General features: G+C 51.3%; 2 protein-coding genes across 2 annotated transcripts; both read right to left on the bottom strand.

The window, feature by feature from the left end:
* Positions 1–504: 504 nt before the first annotated feature.
* LOC6589179 (fatty acid synthase) lies at positions 505–9135 on the bottom strand. Its single transcript, XM_026989178.1, has 5 exons — positions 8586–9135; positions 1780–8522; positions 1620–1715; positions 1400–1543; positions 505–1330 (listed from the first exon to the last, which is right to left on the bottom strand). Exons 1-5 carry the CDS (start codon positions 8818–8820, stop codon positions 1217–1219), a joined length of 7332 nt encoding a protein of 2443 aa, XP_026844979.1. The 5' UTR covers positions 8821–9135; the 3' UTR covers positions 505–1216.
* Positions 9136–13603: 4468 nt separating this feature from the next.
* LOC6589180 (fatty acid synthase) lies at positions 13604–25056 on the bottom strand. The gene is made up of 7 exons (XM_002015146.2): positions 24803–25056; positions 22263–22494; positions 20703–22180; positions 14934–20162; positions 14776–14871; positions 13873–14016; positions 13604–13811 (listed from the first exon to the last, which is right to left on the bottom strand). Exons 2-7 carry the CDS (start codon positions 22435–22437, stop codon positions 13701–13703), a joined length of 7233 nt encoding a protein of 2410 aa, XP_002015182.2. The 5' UTR covers positions 22438–22494; positions 24803–25056; the 3' UTR covers positions 13604–13700.
* Between the last annotated feature and the right edge of the window lie 30 nt (positions 25057–25086).

Genomic DNA, 25086 nt, shown 5'->3' with positions numbered 1-25086 from the left:
TATTATTCGTGTTGTTCTGTTGTGCATACATTTTCCGCAAGCCCATAAATATGCTTTAAACTGTCGAACGATTAAAGTCGCTCCGGAACCTTCGGCCTAATTTATACGCGATTATAGTCGCTTGAAAGCACCTGAAATTGTTGTGAAAATCGAATTATTTTCAGACGTTTTTAATCGTTGTTAAGTCCACATGGAATACTCGATAAGAGATTTTCGCTTTAGGTCAGGCGCAATCGACAGCTGACAAAAGGTTATTGTGCCTTTTAAAACTTCCGATCCGACCCAATCCGATGACAGCCAGCAATCAATCTACACACATAAGTATATGCACTCACAAATGAATTTAAATATTGATATACATATATGTAAAATATGTATTTGTACCCAGACAGAGGCACGGTATGGAAATAGCTAGAATATTGGTCATTGCGTGGAAAAATATAATAATATATCTGGTCTCGCCCATCTGAAATACAGAAAATTCCCTGAATAAAACGCATTCGATTTCCATTAAACTTTAGTATGGTGTAATTTTAATATCCACAATATTCATGAGTGATCAATTTTTGGGCGATTATTTTATACATCAAGAGAAAGATAACAAATCTCGTGTGTGGGATTAGATCGAGGAATGAATTTCATTACATGCGCGACTACAAACTGTAGGCTTACGAGCTAGGAATTTAAACTAGAATATACGTTAGAGATAGAGCATATAAGATATATTTGGTAAGTGTAGGGACATCTAGTGGCCAGCTCTCAAGGAATGTCGATTCGCGGGTACTACTGTACTCTGTGCACATAGCTTTAAGTGTGATTTAAAGGTGGATCCCATCCACTCAACTGCCCGGAATCGCAGCGTCTGTAGACTGAAATTTTGGACCTATCGTCCACAGGCGCTGCAAGACGGCAGTTAAGGTTTAAGGAACATCCGATCCGAGATTAGTTTTATCTTTTGTTGCTGTGCGTAAATGGTTAATTCTTGGATTACTGATATTGGGAGAGAGCTTGCGTTTTCTTGCGACTCAACAACGTAAATTCATTCACTAAATAGGTGCTAACTAGATGCGATGTGAGAGATTTTTGTGGCTCCACATTGCTCCTTTGCTGCAGCGAGTGGGACACGAGTATTGGATGTGTGATGCGGTGATGCCTGCGGTGTGGTTTATTGGTCTGCCACATCCACAACACTCTTATGCTAATCCTTTACTTGGATCTACTTGAACAGACGCTTCAATATGCTCTGGATGGTCGTCAGCGACTGATCCTCTATGAGGAACGTGCGATGGTTGCCCTCCACAGTGTGTACTTCGACGGGTTTTGTGCAGACCTAAAAGGATAAATCAAAAGTTACATTTTGTGTCCCAATTTTGTTTGCAATTGTTGTATGGAAACCTACCTCTTTTAGGCGATAGTCCTCATCCAGCTTTGCAGAGTTTTCTGTGGGCTTGACCAGAGTGACGTTAGACTTGAGCTTCAGCGTCGGCTTGTAGCTGTCGGCCAGCTCCAGTTTCTTGTAGAACAGAGTAGCGGACTTCTTGATCTGTTGACCGATAAAAAAAAAAACAAAGAGAGTTCTAAAAAGTTCCCAGGTTATAAAAATGTGTCTGCTTTCTTACCGTCTCCACGGGCTGTGTGATCTCCAAGCTCATAAGCTCGGCAAATTTCTCCAGTTTTTCCTCCCATGTGGGGATCACCAGAAGCAGTCGTACCAGCTATAAAGGGCAATGAAATGATGAGTATTCCTCCATTTATTATCTAGTGTTCCTCTGGACTTACCGCCTTGTAGTCAATGTTGGCCAGGACAATGCCAAAGTAGGCCAGACCGTAGCTCTGGTTGCTGTTCGCGTCGTCGGCCGTGTAGCGCTGCTTGAAGCTGCTCGTGTACCAGTTGACGTAGGTGGGCGCTCCGTCCAGCATGATCACGTTGGCTACTTCGTTGGTGTCCTCCAGGATGGCGGTCATAACGTAGGTGAGCAGGCAGCCAAACGAGTATCCGGCTAGCTTGTAGGGTCCCTTGGGCTGAACTGTACGGATCTGTTGGATGTAGAACCTGGCCGCAGCCTCAACGGAATCGACGGGGACGGCATCGGTGAACTGGAGTCCATAGGCAGGCACCTCCAGTCGCTTGGCCAATGGCTCCAGTGCGGACGCAAAGCCTTCGATGGGCGAAATGAAGAAGATGGGCGTCTGCTTGCTGTTGGCCGGCGCCTTTGTCTCCAGTCGCACAATAGCCTCTGTGGGTATCAGTGCCGTGGTGAACACCACCTGCGTTCCATCGCCCAGGGGGCTGGTTGTGCGCGAGGACGGGTTCGATGTGATGCTGGTGGCATCTGCTGGCGCACCCGATCCATTAACAGCACCGGCGGCGGCCGAAGCTGTTACAGGTTTCGTATCGGCTCCACCATCCATTTGCTTGAGAGCTCCAAATGTCAACAGACGGATCTCTTGGGCGGACAGCACAATGTCAAAGTTCCTTTCCAGAGTCTGCTTGATCTCGGCACTCATCAGCGAGTCCATGCCCAGATCAGCTAGGGAGGCGGCATCCTGGATATTCTTGGTGTCGCGCAGACCCAAAATGTTGGCGATGGTCGCAATCAGGCTGACGCCGGCCGACGAGTCGGATTTGCGCTTCTCGGCCACCACCATGGATGCCACGACGGGATGCGGCTGCTGCAGGAACAGGTCGATGGTTTGCAGGCAGGAGGGCATGCGCTGGGGCAGGGTGCCTCCGATGACGGTGTCATTGTCGCCGAGATTCTCCAGCACCAAACCGGTATCTCCGATGGCTCCCCACTGGATGGCTGTGCCGGGGAAGCCGCTCACCTGCCTCTGCTCGCAAATCCGCTCCATGGCAGAGTTGGCCAGGCCGTAGTTCGTTTGGCCGATGTTGCCGCGGCCGCAGGACACACTGGAGAAGCAGATAAAGTAGTCCAGCTCCGTGCACGTGCTACGCGAATATTGGTCCAACCACTTGGTGGCCGTCACCTTGGGATCGGCCACCGTCTTGAAGTCCTTGGCAGTCTGATCCTCGATCAAGGCATCCCTGAGCACGGCAGCCAGATTGAAGATGCCTCCGACCAAAGCCAGCTTGTTGCTGTTCTCCAGCAGCTTCTTGGCCCCAGCGGCGGTGGTCACGTCGCTCGTATCGATCACTACCTTGACGCCACGCTCCTCCCAGCGACGGATCATCAGACCCTGGTAGCCGGTCTTCACGCCCGACCGAGAGGTGAGCACAATGAAGCGGGCACCGCGGGACACCAGCCAGTTGGTAAGCTCCAGGCCGAAACCGCCAAGACCTCCAACCAGGATGTAGCTCTTCTCCGGGTGCATGTAGGTGCGGGGAATGGCATTGATGAGACGCGCCTTTGGCTTGAGAGCCTTCTTGCCGGCCTCCTCGTCGCGCACCTTGATCACGACTTTGCCGATGTGCTTGCCGGAGGCCATGAACCGGAAGGCCTGCTCCACTTGCTGGTCGTTGAAGACGGTCGTGGGCAGCGGCAGGACAGCACCGCTCTTGATGCCCTCGGCCACCAGGGTGACGACCTGGTTCTGCATCTCCTCCTCGCCCTCCATCACGCTGTCCAGCAGGATGCCGTGGAACGAGGTGTTCTTGAGGAACACGGACATGCCCAGGGGGCTGTTGTTGCTCAAATCGAATTTGCCAATCTCCAGGAAGCGTCCATTGAGACCCAGGCAGCGAATGGAAGCCTGCAGCTTCTCCTCGGAGAGGGAGTTGAGCACCAGATCCACACCGCGCCCCTTGGTCTCGCGCATCACTAGCTGCTCGAAGGAGGTGTCACGGGAATTGCCAATGTGCCGCTCCTGCAACTTGGGGAATCGCTTCAGCAGGAACTCGCGCTTCTCCTTGCTGCCGACGGTCGTGAAGACAGTCAGACCATGAGCCAGGGCCACCGAGATGGCCGCCTGGCCCACTCCTCCGGATCCTGCATGGATGAGAATGCGCTCGCCCTTCTTCATCTGTCCGCGCACCACCAAAGCGTAGTAGACGGTGGAATAGACGCAGGGAACGGTGGAGGCCTCCTCCATGGTCCACTTGTCGGGTATCTGCCACATCATGCGCTTGCTGGCCACACAGGTAGTGGCCAGCGACTTGGCCGGCACCATGGCCATGACGCGACGTCCCTGTGTGTCGCGTCCGGCAAACTCCAGTCCGAGAACGCAGTCCTGTTCGGCGAGGTCTCCGGGTAGGGCATCGGCGGCCAGTTTTCCGGATGTCAGCATCACGTCACGGAAGTTGATCGGCGCATAGTAGACGGTACAGGTCTCCAGGTTCTTGTCGGCCGCGACGGCAGTGTCGCCCTTGGCCGCTTCGATCCACTTGAGCGACGCTAGGTCGCCCTTGACCAGAGCATTCACGTAGGCATGCTCCACCTGGAGTGTGGCCTGTTGGGTCTCCAGCTTCAGGTGGCGGAAGGTGCCCCAGGCGCCGCCCTTTAGCACATTCGAGATGAGGTCCTTCTCCAGCTGCTTGCGGTAGAGCGGCGCAGTCAGGGAGAACTTCTCCGCCTTGGCGTCCTGGACAAACACGAGGCGCGCCAGCTTGCCGCCGTTCTCGTTCTTGATGCAGGTCATCAGGCCAACGGCACCGAAGAGCTCCTCACCCTGGCACACCACATACACGTACTGCTCCTCCGTGGAGGCTGTGAGAAGGGCCGCCTTGAGGTCATCCACCCACTGGAAGTTCTGTTCGGTTACCTGCACGACCACAGATTTGCGTGTCTTCAGATCGATGGCACGGCGGGCCAGCACCAGGACGCGGGTTGCACCCAGACTCTGTTCCTGCACGACCACCAGTCCAAACTTCTCGAGGAGCGCACGTCCCGTCTTCGTGTAGGTGTTTACGGTCTCCTCCAGGATAAGGAAGCCAGTCTCGCGGATGCTGGCAATGGAATTCTCGAGGGTCTTGGTATCCGGCCGGGACAGCACATCGATGCCAAAGACAAAGTGACAGTTCTGCTCTACGGGCTCCACGAGCACATCCTTGGACACAACACGCACCCCCGAGTCGCCCAGGGCGGCCGTAATGGTCTCCTCATTGTTGTTGGATGTGACCACGGCCACATCGCCGGTGAGGACGGGCTCTCCTTCGATGATCTGCAGCAGCCGATTGGCCACCAGGACATCCGGATTCCGGCCATTGGCCAGCTCCACGCCCTTGAGCTTCACGGCTCCGCTGGAGTTCTCGATAATCAGTTGGATGGCCACATCCAGGGCGTGCAGGCGCGCCTTCTCCGAGTTCTCGTGGAGCTCGCTCGTGTTGATCTGCGGCACAAAGTGGTAACGCTCTAGGGTAGGTGGGGCCTGGGTGCCCGGACGACGTTGGGCCAGAGTGGCCTTGAGGCCACGCAACTCCACGCCGCCGCTCTTGATCACATTGATGTCGCTGTACCAGGAGACGGGAAGGCCCGTTTCGGTCTGCTCTTTCTCGGAGAGAGCGGCCAGCAGCTCCAGATGCTTCACGGGATTCAGGACGGCCTTCTCGATGCGCGTGGGCAGATAGAGCTCACGGAGGTTCTTGCTGAGGATGCTGAACTGCAGCATGGTGTCCATGAAGCTGATCCAGTTGTCCACCCACTGCAGCTGGCCGGCAGAGGCCACCGTGTCCGACTTGACGATGCCACGGAAGATTCCGCCGTAGTCGTAGCCGCGCAGACGCAGCTCCTTGTACACATCATTGGTGGCCAGCTCCTTGGCAGCCTTGCTTGCCGTTTGGGGCTCCAACGGCAGCTCCTCGTTCTCAATGGACTCCGGGATGGTGATCCTGCCGGACACGGCCAGGCTGCCGCTCTCGCAGATCTCAAAGGCTCCAGTGCCGTCGAAGAAATTGATGCCAAACTTCACGACCGCGTTCTTGTTGAGGATGGTGGCCCGGTGGAAGACCAGGTTCTCCATCACGACGGGCGTCTTGTGGAACTCGCCGCCGCGCATCTTGGCAAAGGTCATCCAGGCGAGCGTCATGTAGCCCGTGGCCGGGAACAGGATCCTTCCGTCGATGGTGTGGCCGACGAGGAAGGCGTCGTCCTCCTTGGACAGATCCACCTCAACGATGGTCTCCCCGGAGGAGGTCTCCTTGCCGAATTTGGCCACCAGCCACTTCTGGGTGTGATCCCAGCCAATCTTCGAGTTCAACATGGGGGTGCCACGGCCCACGGGATAGCTGATAGGACGCACCAGGTTGAGAACCTGCGGCTGGGCACCGGCAGCGAAGAGCTTGCCCACATTCGTGAGGAAGAACTCCACGTTGTTCTCGTGGCCGCGCTTCACCAGACTCAGATTGGTAGCCTCTGGGCCCAGGGCGCGCTTGAGGATGGCCTGCAGCAGGCCGTGCGGCGCAATCTCAATAGAGATGGCATTCTTGGGCACATGCTGGAGGGCCTCGTGGAAGAGCACCGGCGACAGCAGATTGTTCACATGATAAGCGGCCGACGACTGCTTGGCCACTGGGGTGCCCCACGCCGATTCCGGGATGCTGGTGCTTACCCATCGAGCGGTGCGGTTCTTGGCATTTGGGATGATCTTCTCCAAGCTCTTACGCAGCTTCGGTCCGGCATCGGCAATGTACTTGCTGTGGAAGGCATAGCCACTGGAGTTAACGGCCTTCGCGAAGACGTCCTCGGCATTCAGTTTGACTACCAGCGCCTCAATGGAGGCCTCCGGTCCGGAGATGGTACAGTTATCCTCGCTGTTGTGGCACACGGGGAAACAGTCGGCGGGCACACGCTTGTGCGCCTCCTCCCAACTAAGGCCCACGGCTGCCATTTTGCCCTTAGAGAGCTGCGTGTCCAGGATGCTCTTGCCACGCCAGTAGGCAGCCAGCACGGTCTGTTCAGGAGTGAAGCAGCCGTCGGCATAGGCACATCCCAGCTCGCCCACAGAGTGTCCAACGATTCCGTCAGGATGGATTCCCAAAGAGCTTAGCAGATCGGTAAGGGCCACCTGCATGGCGGCAATCGAGATGAAGGAGTTCAAGATGTTCTCGAAGCTTTTGTCCGTGGAGCGGGTGAGCACATCGATCAGATCGACGCCTTCTGGTTTCAGCACATCCGCGCAGCGTTGAATGGTCTCCGCGAAGGCATCAATTTGCATCAGATCCTTGGCCATGCTGGCCCACTGGCTGCCCATGCCCGAGTACACGTACCAGACGGGCCGCTTCTCGTCCGTGAACTCCAGCACCTCGCGCTGGAGGGTGCCCTTGCTGCTGCTGACCACGCCGTAGCCGCGGTAGTAGTGCAGCGGAATGGGCTTCGAGTGGATGTCGTTCAGGAGCTGCAGGTACTCGTCGTCATCGGCATGGCCGGCGGCCGACTCCAACAGCTGCTCCACAGCCTCAAAGGTACGGCCAGATGCCAGGACCACCTTTGGACCGCTGTCACGTGGTGTGAGAGCCTTGGGCTTGGGGTTCGACTTGAGGATGACGTGGGCATTGGCTCCACCAAAGCCGAAGGAGTTAAGACCGATGATACCGCCATTCCAGGGCAGGTTCTTGTCCACCACCTTGAGACGGCCATCGACCAGGCCATACAGATCCGGATTGGGTTTGTTGTAGTGCAGATTGGCTGGGATGACGCCCTCCTCCATGGCAATCAGGATCTTGGCCACGGAGCACACACCAGAGGCAGGCTCTGAGTGTCCCATGTTCGACTTGACGGATCCGATCAGCAGGGGACTGGTGCGGTTCTTGCAGAAGAAGTCCGTAATGGAGTTGACCTCCTGGGGATCACCGACCTTGGTGCCAGTGCCGTGGGCCTCCACATAGACCACGTCGTTGGGGCTGAGTCCGATCTCCTCGTACGTCTCGCGGATCAGTCGGTTCTGCATGCTGCCAATGGGATAGGTGATGCCCTGCTCCTTGAACCCGTCCGTGTTGGTGCGCACATTCAGGATGGAGGCGTAGACGCGCTTGGCCTCGGAGACGCGCTGCAGGAGCAGTACCACACAGCCATCGGAACGGACATAGCCGTTGCCGGACTCGTCGAAGGCCTTGCAGCTACCGTCCTGGCTCAACATGTTCAGGCGTTTGAACTGCAGCGACATGGTGGGCTTGAGGATTAGCCCAGCTCCGGCCACAATAGCATTGTCGATCTTGCCCTCGCGCATATCGGAGAACGCCTGCTCCAGGGCGTACAGGGAACTGGAGCACGCAGTGTCAATGCTGTAGCTGGGTCCCTTAAAATCGAAGGTGAAGGAGATGCGATTGGCGAACATGGCGCGGGCACATCCCGTGAGGCCATAGCCATTCACGCGATCGGCATCGCAGCACCAATGCTGCTCCGTCTCCGAGGTGGAGACACCGATGTAGACGCCAGTGCGAGAGCCTCGTAGATCGGTGGGATTGAGACCCGCATCAATGATCGCCTCGTGGGTCAGCTCGAGGAGCATGCGCAACAGGGGGTCCATGCATTCGGCCTGCTTCTGGTGCACGCCAAAGAACTGCTGGTCAAAGTTCTCCAGATCGCTTTCCTTGATCTTGCCCATCCTATCGGGCAGTCCATAGAGACCTGTCGGTGTTAGAGATCATCCTTTAGCTGAGAGATCTAGGGCTGGGAAGAAAGACTACTTACCGCGCTCCCAGCGTCTGGGATCATCGTTGACCATGTCCACGCCATTGAAGAGATTCTGCTTGAACTCATCAATGTTGGAGCTCTCGGGAAGGCGGCCAGAGAAGCCAGTTATGGCGACCTCATCGTTCAGCACGGGCTGTCGCGGCACATAGTGTCCGCCACCCAGGTCCAATTGGGGAGCGGCACGCGTGGCGGGCTCGGCGGTGATTACTTCTTCGGCAAAACGGGCTGGCATCTTGGGGCTGTTACTATTGCTGTCGTTGTCCTTGTTCTGGTTATGATCCTGGTTCTGGTTATGGTTGTGCGTGTGCGAGTGCGAGTGGGAGGTGGAGGTGCTCGGTGTTATCTGCGTGTCGTCTGGCTCCTTAAAGGCGTCAGGTTGATGGGAATTCTGCTGCTGCTTGTTGCGACGACGGCGACGGCGATTGGCTCGGGCACTTTTGCCGTTATTTTGGCCACTGGGAGAATGATGCTGCTGGTTTTGATGATTGCTCTTAACGGCAACAGGATGCTGCTGGTCCACGGCTTGCAACAGGTTTGAGTGTGGCGTCTGAAAATACGAGTATATATGAGCAAATGAGGCGATAGGTCTTTGGTAAACTAATGCCATTTTAATCTCAGAAAAAATGTCTACAAAACTGAGGAAATCAAGAGCTACTTGTTCAAGTATGTAAATCTATTTGGCGTGCATAGAAAGTCTCTTTGCCGCCGGCTTAGCTTATGGAGTATGGGACGCCCTAAGAGTGAATTTTTGAAGGCTCAATTCAATACTTCAATCATTACATTCCCTTCAAAATTTGATTTCACGAAAAATGCATAGCATACCACAAGGTGCAACTGTTTAATACAATATCAACCCTTTGATTGGTAGAGTAGGGGTTTAAATGGTATTTTTTGACTTCGAAGAACTCGAAATATTTATTTATTGTCAATTTTTAAATGTCTAACAAAAAGCCTGCTGAGTCATGCTGTTTTTTATTTCTCTTAACATTTATTCAATTTTCCACAAAAACTGGCGGCAGAACTGTGGTGCCTACATAACAGGGCAGAGCTGTTAAGTTTTTGCAGCCGCTGTTAAAGCTCTTTGGCGTTTCGATGGAAAGCTTTGGACAGCTGAGAGCTCGCTCTCGCTCTCCCCGAAGCTAACGCAGAAGCAGCCGCCGACGCAAGCCGTTGTACCGGTACCGGTGTCTGTCGCTGCCAGACAGACGGGCAGCAGCAGACTCTGGGCAGCAAGCAGGCAGGCAAGCAGTGGAAAGTTAGTATAGACATTACAAATCAGGTGATTTCTGGAGGAGCTTTTGACGCGCATGTGGCTGGCCGGGCTGCATGTTTGTTATGGGCGGCTTTCTAGTGTTGTGGCGTGATGATGCGATGCCGCAGCCTAACAGCAGCTGCCAGGGGCAACTTGTGGCAGTAACAGTAACAGTGCAACATGCTTTGCGTTAACATAGGCACAGCTCCCTCTGCCTCTCTCTACGCTCTTCATATTTCTCACGCAATCAATCCCCCTAAGCACAATACAAACACAAGCTGCTTTCTCATTCGCCGAGAAACTCGTACGATGTGCAGAAGAATGATTCAACAAAAGGGAAAGAAGTAAGTGACGAAGGCAGTTCTGTTGGCGGTCGGTCGGTCTCCCCCAGAGCGTCGCTAGAAGAAGAGGAAGAACAAGAAACAGCGGACGCCCGAAAATGCTATGTTGCTGCCGGCAAACGATGGCAAATCGGCACACTCACCTCTTTGTAGGTAGGTAGTGTGATAGTGAGCGAGCGAGAGAGAGAGCTTATCGTTTTTTCTGCTCATCTAAAGCATTTCGATGCTATGTTTATGTTTATACCCCTGCATCAGGTATTACGATTTTTACTAGAGGTCTGCAACACTTAGAAGATGGCATCTTCTTAGTAAGGAACAGTACAACATATGGGATAGCGCGCAGTCGTAATATATTTATATCAAGCGAAGGTATTAAAGTGTAGATAACAAATACAATTACATATCATCAAAATCGAATGACTGCCATGGAAAAGGGTATCAAAGGCTACGGTAGTCGAAGTTAATTTCTTGTTGCCATAGTAATTGTATGTCAGAGCGAAATTTTGCATGCCAACCGGCACACATATACACACACACATGAGCTGGACGCGTGTACCATTTGTTTAGTGAGATAAGGTGGCGTGATTTCTCAAGTTCATTCAAGTATTACTTTCATAGTTTTTGTGGCTGGTCTGTTCCCCGATTTGTTTGCTTTGTTTTAGCTGTGCCTGCTACAATCCAACATCCTCTATAGATCCTTTTACTTTTATTGCCAGCGTTCTCTTCCGTATTGATTTCTCCGGTATTCATCAGACTCCACTATCTCTGTGTTCGTGTATGTATATGTGTGTGTGTGGGTGTCACCCATCATCAGGCCATACTGCTAAAAATTGCGTCATTAGATAAGCAAACATGTAAACAAACCACCCCTCCTCAGTGTCCCTTCCCTAGAATCGGGGTAGGGGTCTTGGGCACTCTATATTGTTTATTTATGCACTCGGTTCTATTTTCACAGTTATCGATTTTGGCCAGGGTGGGGCAAGGCAGAGACTCAAGTGCACGTGTACTGGAACCTCTATACACCCTATATCCAGCACCCAGCACCCATCTATCCATCTACATATAATTAGCCCTCATTCTCATCTCACCCACTAAAACTTTTGGGGTGGAGACGATGTCGCTGATGATGTCTCAAGTTTATGCACATCAGCGATAACTGATAACTGGGAGGTGGGCCATGGGGTGATTCCGAACCGAGCTGATAAGGCGGTGTGGCGCTGCCTACTCATACGAGTCTGCACCTGATCGGAACTGTTGGACCGACGCCAAACGCGTGTAGAACAGGAAGCTTATGAATACAGCTGATAAAGATAAGACACTTGAAATTTTCCAATCATCCAATTTGCTTTTGTTTTGATACCCTTGCAGACGGGTTGTATGATGTTCTGCATATTGTTATGTTTTATTATATAGTTTTGATATAGAATTGGGATTTATTTATGTGACTTTGCAAGTTATAGTTTCCGGAATTTTAATTGATTATTCAAATCGAAATTATTTATCTTGTAATAGGAATTGAAGAACAACAAAGGGTATCTAAAGCTTCGTTCGCAAAAAACTGGCCATTCTTTCTGTTTTATGTCTTATTTAGCTTGATTGTCTAATAGTTTTCATGGGAAATCTTACAAATCCAAGTTTTGTTGCTTCTCCCGGCTGCAATTAGAAGGCGAAACCCTATCGAGAAGCCAATAAACTTTCATAGGACGCCTTTCTTTGCCATGTATATATCTCTCTGTCAATTAGCAACTGTAATTTTTTGTAGCAGCGTTGTGGAATGTTGTGGTCTGGGGGGTACATTCAGTGAGGGGGCGTTTAGAATAACACTTTGGGCACTGTTTGGCCCAAAGCCTAAAGGTCCTAAAGGTCAAAACGTTGCATGCCAAGTGCGAATCGAGCAAACGGGAAATGTTCTCCAATTTAGTAATTTGTATTTTTAGCCGGGGGCTAGGCTAGTAAATACATTGGAAAATATCAGTTCGAAAGTTTTACAAAAACAGTTTCTGCGGCAAAGTCTAGAGCGTAGATAATGGAGTTTCTCTTGCATCTCTAGCTGATTCTAGTATCTATCATTTGGAGTAGAACAAAAAAGAGATGTTCTCACGAATCCATAGTTTAGGGTGAACCTAAATCTAATTTTAAGTAACTTAAACGCTTTTTCCTTATTATTTCATCACTAAATTCGAGTTTTTGAACGTTTCATTTCCTATTAATCGTACGAATTTTTATTTGCACTCGTTCCCACGCACACACACACACACACACAAGCACATTTGACGGGAGTCCAATTTTATTCCTGCGGCTGCCATTTTATTTTTTGTACATACCTAAAAATCAGGCGATTCCTCTTGACAGCTGTTTTTCTGGCTAAAGGCTCTGGAGCAGTGGGTAGGCTTTTGGGCTTCTTGGTGCAGTTGGTCCTGACTGACTTTCGAAACCGTTAGCTACGCTACTTTTGCAATTAACCAATACAAAAACACAGCACTTTTCCTTTTGCTATTGTTCTCTTTCCGTTCAGTTGGCGGTTACCGTTAGCGTTTTTTGCAAATAATTTTGCTACACTCTTCGTTTTGCACTGTGGCTGGGGCCGTGTAATGGAGGCGAAAGACACACTGTGTTTGAAGCGTAGCGGTTAATAAAGCACGACACAACTAACTGTGTTCTGTCGGTTTCGTTCACGACTGGCAGCGAAAAAATAAACGGGAATAGTCCAGGCATCAGGTGCGCGACGTCTTTTATATGAGGCGAGGCGAGAGCTTTTCTGCTCGCATCGCCATCCAGAGAAGAGAGCAGCAGAAGCAGCGCGAAGATAAGCTCTGCTTTTGTGCTCTCTCTGGGGTTAACCTTTCGGAGTGTGTAGGGCCACTGCTGTGCTCTGTTGTTGCTCTGTAAAATGATTTGCGTGCTTTTGGTTAAGTTTGTGCAGCATTTAATTTCGAAATTAACAGCGATAAGTGTCTCCTCCGGTCGGTCAGCTGTTGCCTGCGTGATAAAGATGTACAAATTTTGATTTGTCCCGCCATAGGACAGCAATCGGACCACTTTTTTGTTGCTACTAAATACAAAATACACTCTCACATACATGCAGTAGTAAGTACACACACACACACACACACACACACAAACTCTCTCTTATACCTACCATACAAATATGTATAAGTATGTACAGGGGCAGACATAGCGCGACTGTTAATCGTCTGGGCAGATTTTTTTTGTAGATAGAACAGAACCTAAAATGTTCGAGTAGTAAATAGGAATTGGAATTATTATCAATTATGGAAAGGTACATTGAATTTTGTTTAACGGGTCATATAAAGGCCGCCGCCGCTGCTGCTGCTGCCGCCGGACTATCGTGATTCATCGTAAATCATGCGAGCGCCACGATCCCAGTCGCGTGTCCAAAAACCAAACCAAACAAAATCGCATTAGTAGGAGTACTTATACAATCCGGGAGATTGCTACGTGTATTATTGGTATATAACGATACATTAACAGCTACAGAGTAAATCATGATGCTATCAACTAGAGCCGCTTCCTCAGCACACGTTCGAGGATCTGTAACGTCTGCGCCTCCTTGAGGAACGTCCTGTGTGTGCCCTCCACCACATGCATATCGATCTGGGCGCTGCAAATCTGTAAATCGCAGAAATTTAGGGATTTCTTCTAGAAAATGTACAGCTTTATCGATTCTTACCTCCTTGAGCCCATAGTCCTGGGCCATTATGGCATTGTGCTCGGCGGATTTGATCAGGACCACGTCGCTGTGCAGTTGTTTGGCTCCCTTGTAGCTCTCCGAGAGCAAAAGCTTCTGTTTGAACATGCAGGCAGCTTTCTTGATCTGTTCGATAGAATAAATATGGGATCGAAATGGCTAATTATCGACTTAGAGTACAGAAATGACGAAAGTTATCTTGGGATTAAAGATATTTCGATTTTAAATCTTAGGCTATGAGATCGGAATATGCTGTATGCTGTTTTCACTACAAATATTTATCGTATTTACAATCTACAAAAATCATTCTTATCTACAATTAAAGGAGGCTCTGGCACTTACATATTACACATTTTTTACACATTATTTGAAATACGTGCAAGCCCAAAAGTGTTTAATCCAAACACAAACAAACACTTGAGGAGTCGCTGCCTATAAAAACAAATATTTACGCAAATACTTGAGATTCTGTACTCAAAAACTCTGTCTGATACTAGGAACTTTTGAAGATGTCTATGTACAAATAATGAATGAATAACGAAAGAGTTCGAAGAGACTATGAGCAATCCAAAATCAAATATAATCAAAGCTAAATCAATGCAATCAAAATGTAGTGTCTTCACAACAAGTGAGCTAATAAATGGGAAAGATCATTGTTCCATTATTGAGGGCTAATCTTACTGATAAAGATTGATTTTCGATTTGATTCGCATCGAAGGATGCTAGTAATAATGTTAAGAAGACTATTGAAATATAGCATAATTCTATATTATGACCCTGACTTGTTGAGCCGCTTAGCAGTGAGCAGTGAAATGTTACTCGAATAAATCTATTCCTTGCATGAACCTATTAGGGTCTTATTCTCGGATTGTATACACTTCTTACCACTTCTTTGGTTTGTTGCGTGTGTCCGGACAGTGTATCGGCCAACTTGTCCAGCTTCGATGGCCACGTCTTGACGCCATCTAGTAACTGCAGAAGCTACACACAGAACAAAGATAATAAAATCATAAAGATCGGGAAAAATACAACCGAAAACCCACCTTATTGTAGTCCACATCGGCAAGGAGTGCCCCAAAGTAGGCCAGCGTCATGGACTGCTGTCGGTTGAGGTCATCGGTCTGCTTCTTGGCCTCCTGCACATAGCCGCTGGCTATGGTGGGGGCACCGTCCAGCATAATGACCTTGACGCCGAAGCGCCGCTGCTCCAAGGCCACGCCAATGGCATGCGCGAGGAGGCAGCCGTAAGAATACCCCACTATGTTGTAAGGGCCACGAGGTTGTAGTCGCTGGATCTGGCCCAGATAGTAGGCCGCGCAGGCCTCGATGGAGTCGAGGGGCACCTGTTCGGTGCACTGCAGGCCGTAGGCGGGGCAGGTGAGGGAGGAGGCCAGCGCCTCAACGGCAATCGTGAAGCCCTCGATGGGAGCGAGGAAGAAGACGGCCGGCTCCTCGCTGGCCACCGGCGCCTTCGAGTGCAGACGCACGAGCACCTCCTGGGGTAATACTTCCTTGGCGAATACCTTGCGAGTCTCATCGCTCTGTCCCTGTCCCTTTATCTGTCCCGCCTGCTCTGCAGGACTTGTGGCAGTCGAGCTGGAGCCCGAACTGGAGTTGGAGCCGGCTGCTGTGATGGGCTCTTGGGCATCGATCTGCTTGAGGGCGCTAAATGTCAGCTGGCGGATCTCCTGTGCCGTCAAAACCAGATCGAAATGTCGCTCCAGGGTCTGCTTGATCTCTGTGCTCATCAGCGAGTCCATTCCCAGGTCGAACAGTGTCGTCTTGTCCTGCACGCTCTTCACATCCCGCAAGCCCATGATGTTGGCTATCGTGGCGATCAGACTGAGGCGATTTGTCTGCTCCATCTTACGCTTCTCGGCCAGCACCATGGAAGCCAGCACGGGATGTGGCTGCTGCAGGAACAAATCCATCGTCTCCAGGCAGCTGTTCATGCGCTGCGGCAGAGTGCCTCCGACGACGGTGTCGTTGTTGCCCATGTGCTCCATGATCAAGCCTGTGTCCCCGATGGCGCCCCACTGAATGGCCGTGCCAGGGTAACCATCGCTCTGGCGCTGTTCGCAAATCCGCTCCATGGAGGAGTTGGCCAGGCCGTAGTTGGTCTGTCCAAGATTTCCCCGTCCGCAGGCCAAACTGGAGAAGCAAATAAAGTACTCCAGGGCCGGACACATACCCCGGGAGAGTCTGTCCAGGTGCTGGGTGGCCAGCAGCTTGGGCGCCGTCACCTGCTCAAAGTTTTTCGAGGTTTGGTCCTCGAAGAGTCCGTCCCTAAGTACCGCAGCCAGGTTGAAGATGCCTCCAACCAGAGCCAACTTGTCGCTGCTCTCCAGCAGCCTCTGGCATCCCACGGCAGTCGTCACATCGTTGGTATCGATCATCACCTGGACGCCGCGGTCATGCCAGCGACGGATCATCAACGCCTGATAGCCAGTCTTCACCCCCGAACGGGAGCTCAAGACGAGGAAACGAGCACCGCGTGAAACCAGCCAGTTGGCCAGTTCCAGGCCGAATCCTCCGAGACCTCCCACCAGGATGTAGCTCTTCTCCGGGTGCATGTAGGAGCGGGCAATGGCATTGATCTGACGCAGTTTGGGCAGGGCGGATTTCTGCTCCTCCTCGTGACGCACCTGGATGACTACCTTGCCGATGTGCTTGCCGGAGGCCATGAAGCGGAACGCCTTCTCGATCTCCTTGTCCGCAAACATAGTGGTGTTCAGCGGGAGGACAGCCCCGCTCTTGATACCCTCGGTTACCAGCCTGGCCACCAGTCTCTGCATCTCATCCTCGCCCTCCATCACGCTGTCCAGAAGGATACCGTGGAAGGAGGTGTTCTTGAGGAACACCGACATGCCCATCGGGGTATTGTTGCTTAGATCAAATTTGCCAATCTCCAGGAAGCGTCCATTGAGTGCCAGACAGCGAATGGAGGCTTGTAGCTTCTCCTCGGAGAGGGAGTTGAGTACCAGCTCCACGCCCTCGCCATGGGTCGCTGTCATTACAAGCTGCTCGAAGGAGGTGTCACGGGAGTTGCCAATGTGCCGCTCCTGCAACTTGGGGAATCGCTTCAGCAGGAACTCTCGCTTTTCCTTGCTGCCGACGGTCGTGAAGACCGTCAGACCATGAGCCAGGGCCACCGAGATAGCTGCCTGGCCCACTCCTCCGGATCCTGCATGGATGAGAATGCGCTCGCCCTTCTTCATCTGTCCGCGCACCACCAGAGCGTAATAGACGGTGGCATACACAACTGGCACGGTGGCAGCCTGTTCCATGGACCAGTTGTGGGGTATTTCCCACAGAAGGTTCCTATTCGCGAGGCAGTTGGTGGCCAGCGACTTGGCCGTGACCATAGCCATGATGCGGCGTCCTTGGGAGTCGCGTCCGGCAAACTCCAGGCCCAGCACACAGTCCTGGAAGGCCAGATCCCCGGGCAGTGCATCCACGCCCAGTTTGCCGGAGGCCAGCATCACGTCCCGGAAGTTGAGGGGCGCGTAGTAGACAGTGCATGGCTCGAATCCTGTCTGGACGGGCAGCTGGCAGGTGCGCGGACTCTCGATCCAACGCAGCGAGGAGAGATCACCCTTGACCAGTGTGTTTACGTACGCCTGCTCCACGGGCAGCAGGGGCTGCTGGGAGTCGATCTTCAGGTGACGGAAGGTGCCCCAGCTGCCTTTCCTGTAGACATTGATAGCCAGATCCTTGGCCAGCTGCTCGGCGTAGAAGGGCGTGTCAAGCGAGAACCGGGGCAGACCCTCGTCCAGCATAAGGTAGAGGCGGGCCCAGTTGCCGCCCTGCTCTCGTTTGAGGCAGTTCATCAGACCTAGTGCCCCAGAGCTAGGTTCCCCTTGGGCCACCAGATAGAGGCACTTCTGTTCGGCCTGGGCTTTGGCCAGGGCATTCTTGAGATCCGATATCCACTTGAAGTGTGTGTTGGTTACGGAAACCACGAGCGATCGCCTGGACTCGTGGGATGGGCTCTTTCTGGCGAGGATCAGCACACGATCAGTGCCAAAGAAATGTTCCAAAACTGGCAACAGTTGGAGCTTGGTAAGCTTATCTTTTCCTGTCAGATTGTACCCACTGGCGGTCTCCTCCAGGAGCAAGAAGCCACCCTCTGCCTTGAGCGATTCCACGCAGTTTTGCATCTCCTTCAATGAGTGCTTTGTCAGCAGATCGAAAGCATGGACAAAGTGACATTGCTGCTCCACGGCACCCGCTGACAGATCCTTGACTATTACCTTCACACCCACCTCCTTCAGCTGTGCCTGGAGCTCGGATTCCGTGGAGGATGTACTGGTGACAGACAGATCTGCCACGAGGATGGGCTCCCGTTCAATCAGCTCCAACAGCTCCAGGGCATGCAGTGGGTCCGGAGACAGTTCCACGCCCTTCAGTTTGATGGGACACCCACTGTTCTCGACAATCAGCTGAATGGCCACTGCCAGGGCCGTGCTTCTAGAGCGCTGCTGCTCCTCGCGCTGGCTTAAATGCTGGACATTGGGCACGAAACGGTAGCGCTCCAGGGTGGGCGCCGATTGACCCCCGGAACGCCGCTGGGTCTGAGCGGTCTTCATTTTGTGGATCTCAACTCCGCCGCACTTGACCACAGAGATGTTGCGGTGCCAGTAGACGGGCAGCTTTTGCTGGTGCCGCTTCACCAGCTCCATGTGATGGAGCGGGTCAATGAGCACTCTCTCGATGCCCGTGGGCACATACAGCTCGCGGATGTCGTTGCTGAGGATGCGGAACTGCAGCATGGTGTCCATGAAGCTGATCCAGTTCTCCGCCCACTGCAGACGACCCGTCACCGCCGCAATGTCCGCCTCCAGGATGCCCTGAAAGACGCCACTGTAGTCGTATCCCCTGAGACGCAGCTCCTTGTAGATGTCATTCGTGGAGAGCTTCTGGGAACCCGCAGTTCCGGGCAGAGCGGGCAGTGTGAGCCGCTCCTGCTGTACGTTCGTGACCAGCCGGAGCTTGCCGGAGGCCACCAGGCTGCTGCCCTCACAGATCTCGAAGCTGCTGCTGCCCGGAAAATAGTTCAGGGCAAGCTTCACGGTTGTGCCCGCATTTAGGATGGTAGCCCGATGGAAGATAATATCCTCGAAAAGCACCGAAGTGCGCAGATAGTCCAGCCCCTGCTGCTGGGCCAGCATCATCCAGGCGAGCGTCATGTAGCCCGTGGCCGGGAACAGGATCCTTCCGTCGATGGTATGGCCCACAAGGAAGGCGTTCTCCTCCTTGGACAGGTCCAGTTCCACGCACAGCTGTCCCGACTGCCGGCCGCCCTTGAACTTCGGGTAGTTCCACTTCTGGGTGTGGTCCCAGCCCACCAAGGAGCCCAGCATTGGCGTACCCCGTGACACGGGGTAGCTGATCTCGGGTGAGATCTTCAGCAGCTGCGGCTGTCCGCCGGAGGCAAACAGACGCCCCACTTGGCTCAGGAGGAACTCGTAGTTGTTGGCATGGCCGCGCTGCATGAGACTCACGTAGCCGATCTGCGGACCCAAGGAGCGGAGGATGGCCCGGAAGAGGCCATGGGGGGCGATCTCCACGATGAGCGCATTCTGGGGTATGTGGCGGATGGCCTGCAGGAAGAGCACGGGCGAGATCAGGTTGTTGATGAAATACCCGGCAGAGGCCTCACGGCTTTCGGGTGTCTGCCAGTCCTGCTCCTTGACGCTTGTGCTCAGCCATCGTTGGCTGCGTGGCTTCGGCTCCGTGATGAGTCGCTCCAAGTTACGGCGGAGCATCGGGGCAGCACCCTCAATGTATGGACTGTGGAATGCATAGCCCCCGGAACCCACCTCCCGTACAAAGACTCCCTCCGCCTGCAGCTGTAGGATGGCCGCGTCCATGGAGGCCACGGGACCAGACACCGTGCAGTTGTCTTCGCTGTTGTGGCACACCGCATAGCAGTCCGCCGGCAGGTGTCCGCCAATCTCCTCCCAGCTCAGGCCCACGGCTGCCATCTTGCCACGCGGCAGGTCAGGCGTGTCCAGCACGCTCCGACCACGCCAGTAGGCCGCCAGCACCGTCTGCTCGGCCGTCAGGCAGCCATCCATGTAGGCGGCTCCCAGCTCTCCCGCCGAGTGCCCAATGATGCCGTCCGGCTGTATCCCCAGGGTCTTCAGGAGGTCAGTCAGTGCCACCTGGACAGCGGATACGGACACGAAGGAGTACAGCATGTTGTCAAAGGTGCGCTCTGTGGAGCGTGTCAGGACGTCTATCAGATCGAAGTCCACCCGAGCAAGCACCTGAATTTTAAGACAGGTAAGGATTTAAATGTTATCATAAGATTTCATGAATATAGCGAATGGGAATTGGATACACTCCACTGTGAAAGATCTAAGAAGATCGAAGATACCCCGTTACGGCTGTCGTTTAGGGATTTCTGTACTGGCTTAAAATTTGCTGAGTTTTTCGTTCTTGGGACCGACTTTTGCGCCATAGAACAACTTTTTTCTTGTGATGTAAAATCTTTCTTAAAAGATACTGGTATTCGCGTTGGTACATTCAACGAACTGTTACCAAGTGTTTCGCACTTTGTAATGCTATTGAACTTGAAAGATTAAAGAAAACGAAGAAGTTCAAGGTCGAAATGCCGACCGGATCTGAATTACTTTTCCAAGATCAGTTAAAGATCAGAAGGACCATATATGTATGGGTAATACTTAGGGCCATTTAAGAGTATTTTCAGTGCAGTGATCGATTGCTTTTCAGCATCAGATCGTTTATTCATAGAAAAAAATTCTCATGAATTCTCATGATCATCGGGGATTGCTTCTTTCACTCACCTCGGCGCAATGCTCTATAGATTTTCGGAACACGTCCATTTGCATGAGATCCTTGGCCATGCTGGCCCATTGGCTGCCCATGCCGGCGTAGACGAACCAAATGGGTCGGGACTCTTCTTCATGGGGGAGTATCTCCTCCTTGAGAGCACCGCTGGGGCCCAGGACGGCATAGCCACGGTAGGGATGTAGCGGAATGGGATGGGAGTGGATGTCATTGATGAGGGCAAGGAACTCGTCGTCGAGTCGCTTCTCGGCGGCCACCTGCAGCAGCTGCTGCACCGCTGGCTCCGTCCGACCCGAGCAGACCACCAGCTTGAGGCACTGCTCCTCCGCGGTGGACTTGGGGCTTGACCTGGGGGCCTTTGACTTGCCATGTGACCGGAGGATGACATGGGCATTGGCACCGCCAAAGCCGAAGGAGTTGAGGCCGACAATGCCGCCCTGCCAGGACATATTGCGGTCCACTACTTTGAGGCGACCCTCGACCAAAGCTGGCACGGCAGGATTGGGTGTACGGTAGTGGAGATTGCTGGGCAGGATGCCCTCCTCCATGGCAATGATCATCTTGGCCAGAGCGCTCACCCCCGAGGCAGGCTCCGCATGGCCCATATTCGACTTGACCGAGCCGATGAGCAGGGGAGTGGGTCGAGCGGGATGGCAGAAGAAATTGCTCAGCATATTGGCCTCCTGGTCATCGCCTACAGGGGTGCCACTGCCATGGGCCTCCACGTAGACCACGTCATCGGGATTAAGCCCGATCTCGCTGTATGTTTCCTCCAGCAGCGCCTGCTGCATTCGGCCGTCGGGGAAAGTGACACCCTGCTCCTTGAACCCATCCGTGTTCGTGCGCACATTCAAAATGGATGCGTAAACGCGCTTGGCCTGGGCCCGACGCTGGAGCAGGACCACAGCACAGGTGTCGGCCCGGGCATAGCCATTGGCGGCGGCATCGAAAGTCTTGCAGGCGCCATCCTGGCTGACGATGCCCAGGCGCAGGAACTGCAACGCAAAGATCGGCTTCAGAATGAGATTGACTCCCGCTACGAGGGCATAGTCGCAGCGGCCCGCTCGCATGTCCGCGTAGGCGTGCGATAGCGCCACCAGGGAACTGGAGCACGCGGTGTCCACGATGAAGCTAGGTCCCTTGAAGTCGAACGTGTAGGAGATGCGATTGGCGAACATGGCGCGGGCACAGCCCGTGAGGCAGTAGCCATTGATGGTGCTCGGCTCCATGTTGGGGATCTCGTGCTCCGTCTCCACGAAGGACAGACCAATGTAGACGCCGGTGCGGGTGCCACGTAGCTGGGCTGGATTTATGCCCGCATCGATGATCGCCTCGTGGGTCAGTTCCAGCAGCATGCGCATGCAGGGGTCCATCAGTTCGGCCTGCTTCTGGTGCACGCTGAAGAAATTCTCATCGAACTTCTCCAGATCCTCGTCCTTCATCTTGGCCATACGCTCCGGCAGTCCATAGATGCCTATTGATGATCGATGATCGATGATCGATGGTTTGATCAGGATCTGATTCTGCAAAATTCCTCTAGGATGTTGGTCACTCACCTGCCTCCCACCTCCTGGGATCGTCTGTGACCATGTCGATGCCGTTGAGCAGATTGTACTTGAACTCCTCGATGTTGCTGCTCTCCGGCAGTTTGCCCGAGAGCCCCGAGATCACGACGTCCGTGCCATCCCCACCTGCTGCGGTCTCCGCCTCCGCTTTCTTCTTGTTGGGCATCTTCTGTGGCTTCTCGATCCTTGGCTGCTAGTCAGGCTCGGCAGCAGTTCAGTCTGTCTATAGATCAAATTTATTGGAGAGGTATTCTAATGTTTGGTCTGTAAAAACTAACTCTAGCTAACTGCTAAGAAACAGAAAACATATCACAAACATTATTTTAATGAATGTTTCCATTCTAAAAATGATATAATATTTTGTTAATTAATTAATATTATTTGTATTCAAACTCCTGCAAAGTTCTAGACAACGAATCGGAAACCTTTTCAGACGGAAGATCCAAAAGCTATAGTTTAAAAGCCACTACAATTTTGATTTCAATATTTCTGGTATTTGATAACGATTCGGTATTAGGTTTGTTTAGAAGAATGGTATTTTAATTGAAGTAATAATATAAATTTAACTTCAAATCTGGAAATAACATGTCCCCTGTTCCAGACATTACAAAACATTCTATAAAGTAAGTGTGCCAGAAGAAATCGGCAATAAGATCAGCATGAGATCAACAAAGTCAGAAGTTCAAGCACCTAAATGAAATAAAATGTGTAGAAAAAACACTCCTGGAATGTAATATATTCATTGTATAAGTTTTTGCAATAGATGACTGGCCAAATCAAAGCGAATAAAAGTGCTGTAGAGCAATCTTTGTAGATCTAATGTCAATTGAAAAGTGATAACCAAAAAAAATACAAATTGACAAAATTTAACCTTCACTTTCGAAAAAAACAAATAGAAATCTTAAAAGCTCCATTGAAAAAGAGATTCCTTGGATTCTTCCTGAACATATATTGACAATCTCTCAGCAAATATCGGCAGTGATTCATTTCATTAAAAGCCTATTCCGATACAAGTATGTTAAACTTATGTGGTTCGAAGTTCGATCAGGCCTTGTAATTATAATAGACTCCCCTTTCTTAACCTATGCGATCTTTCACTGTGAACACAAACATTTTTTTTAATAGTATCTACACTGAATCCACTCGGACATAAAGAAGATGATATACCTATGAGTGAAATGGAGAAATCTATAAGCCGAAGTAAAGGGGGGATATCGGAAAGGAAACATCCAACAATGTACGATTTGTAAAGCAAATCTTGAGCATTTGAATATTCATTTCCTTTGCAAATGATGCTCTGCTCTGTTTTGATAAGGTTTACCAATCGCCAATGCCCAGTCGGCAATTAATGACACTTGGGCACTTGGCTGGTCGCAATTAATTCTGAAATGTACGACGCCTTAGGATCGATTTGAATATTGTCGTTCTGCGTGGCTGATAAGGAACTGTTGCAGCCGCAGCAGTCACCTTTACTTTATCGGAACTACGAGTATACTCGTATGCATTGATCGTATGATTCGCTGATTCGGCGTATTCCACCATAGATGGAGGGGGACTCCACTCCGTGTTGCCATGTTGTCCGCTGGCTACTGGGAACTGGCTGCTCAGATAGTCGAAATTCGTCCAGCGTTTGGCCGCGTGCCATGCACTAAAGATAGGGGAGGTGGAAGCGGACCGAATCGCCTCGATAAGCTCAGATACGATCTCAACTCTGATCGAATTTTTCCTATACGTATACTTGCAAGTGCTATGCCGATGAGGCGCGACGCGTGCCAGACTTTTGGTGAAACATTATGATTCCAATGATTCCCAAAAGTACTTTATTCGATTATTTCAAAGTTTAATTAAAAACAACGGTCGCTGGAATATATTATATTATCATTACCGTTGTCATTTGGGGCTTCTTATGTCTAATTCTAGTGTTTCCTCGCTTTTAATCAAATTTAATTTGCAAATCTTTCGAACTGTGTTCTAAAATGATACGAGATAATACGAGCTAAGAGCTCATTATTAGTCTTTAAATAAGGACTCCAAACTCCTTTAACCTTTTTGGTTTTTTGTATGAAGGACTAAGATTAATGCAAATAAGTAAATACCTAGAGAAATTCTTTACATCGACGCCTTTAAATTTTCATGAAAACAATTCAAAAACCGAAATTTTTCTGTGCTCATTTTTTAATTTGTAAGCCAACAATTAGGTTTCTTCAAAAGAATTCTATCAAAACTCAATTAAGCATCGGTTCTTAGTATTTATTGTCATTATTTCCTTAAGCTTGAGATTGATTAAGAGACCTGACAAATTCCCAACACCATTCATTTCTGCAAAGTCCTTAATACTGATCATATATGTTCAGAATTCTCCGCTTATCGGAGGGTTATCTGTATTTTTAGACACATCTGTTTCTCGAAGAATATATTCGATATTTCAAGAACTTTTTCAGTGGAAACACTCAGTGAAGGGGAACGATGACAAAAAAATTAGGTCGACTGTCTGAACACGCCACTTTCCATTGTCTTTGCACTTGACTCACATTTCTTATATCACTTTAGTGGAACGATCGGATCGAATTGGCGAATAGACTTCAGCACTGCACTGTCACTGTCCAATATGAAGCGCTCCTTAGATATAACTCTTTTATCACTTTCGGTGCACTTGCTATCGCGTATCCTTTGTGAGCTCAGTTGTGTGGACAAAGGATCAACGGCAGGATGTATATCGTGTGGCGTGGATGGTTGGGTGTATATCCTTTTGGTGTGCACGTATAGCTCCGACTTGGTCCGCAGACAGACTGAAACTAGGGCTGCAGTTGCTGTA

The sequence above is a fragment of the Drosophila persimilis genome, unplaced genomic scaffold (genome assembly GCF_003286085.1).
Source record: "Drosophila persimilis strain 14011-0111.01,24,50 unplaced genomic scaffold, DperRS2 tig00000191-arrow-pilon, whole genome shotgun sequence".
Classification (NCBI taxonomy): domain Eukaryota; kingdom Metazoa; phylum Arthropoda; class Insecta; order Diptera; family Drosophilidae; genus Drosophila; species Drosophila persimilis.
This window is presented reverse-complemented; position numbering and strand designations above follow the sequence as displayed.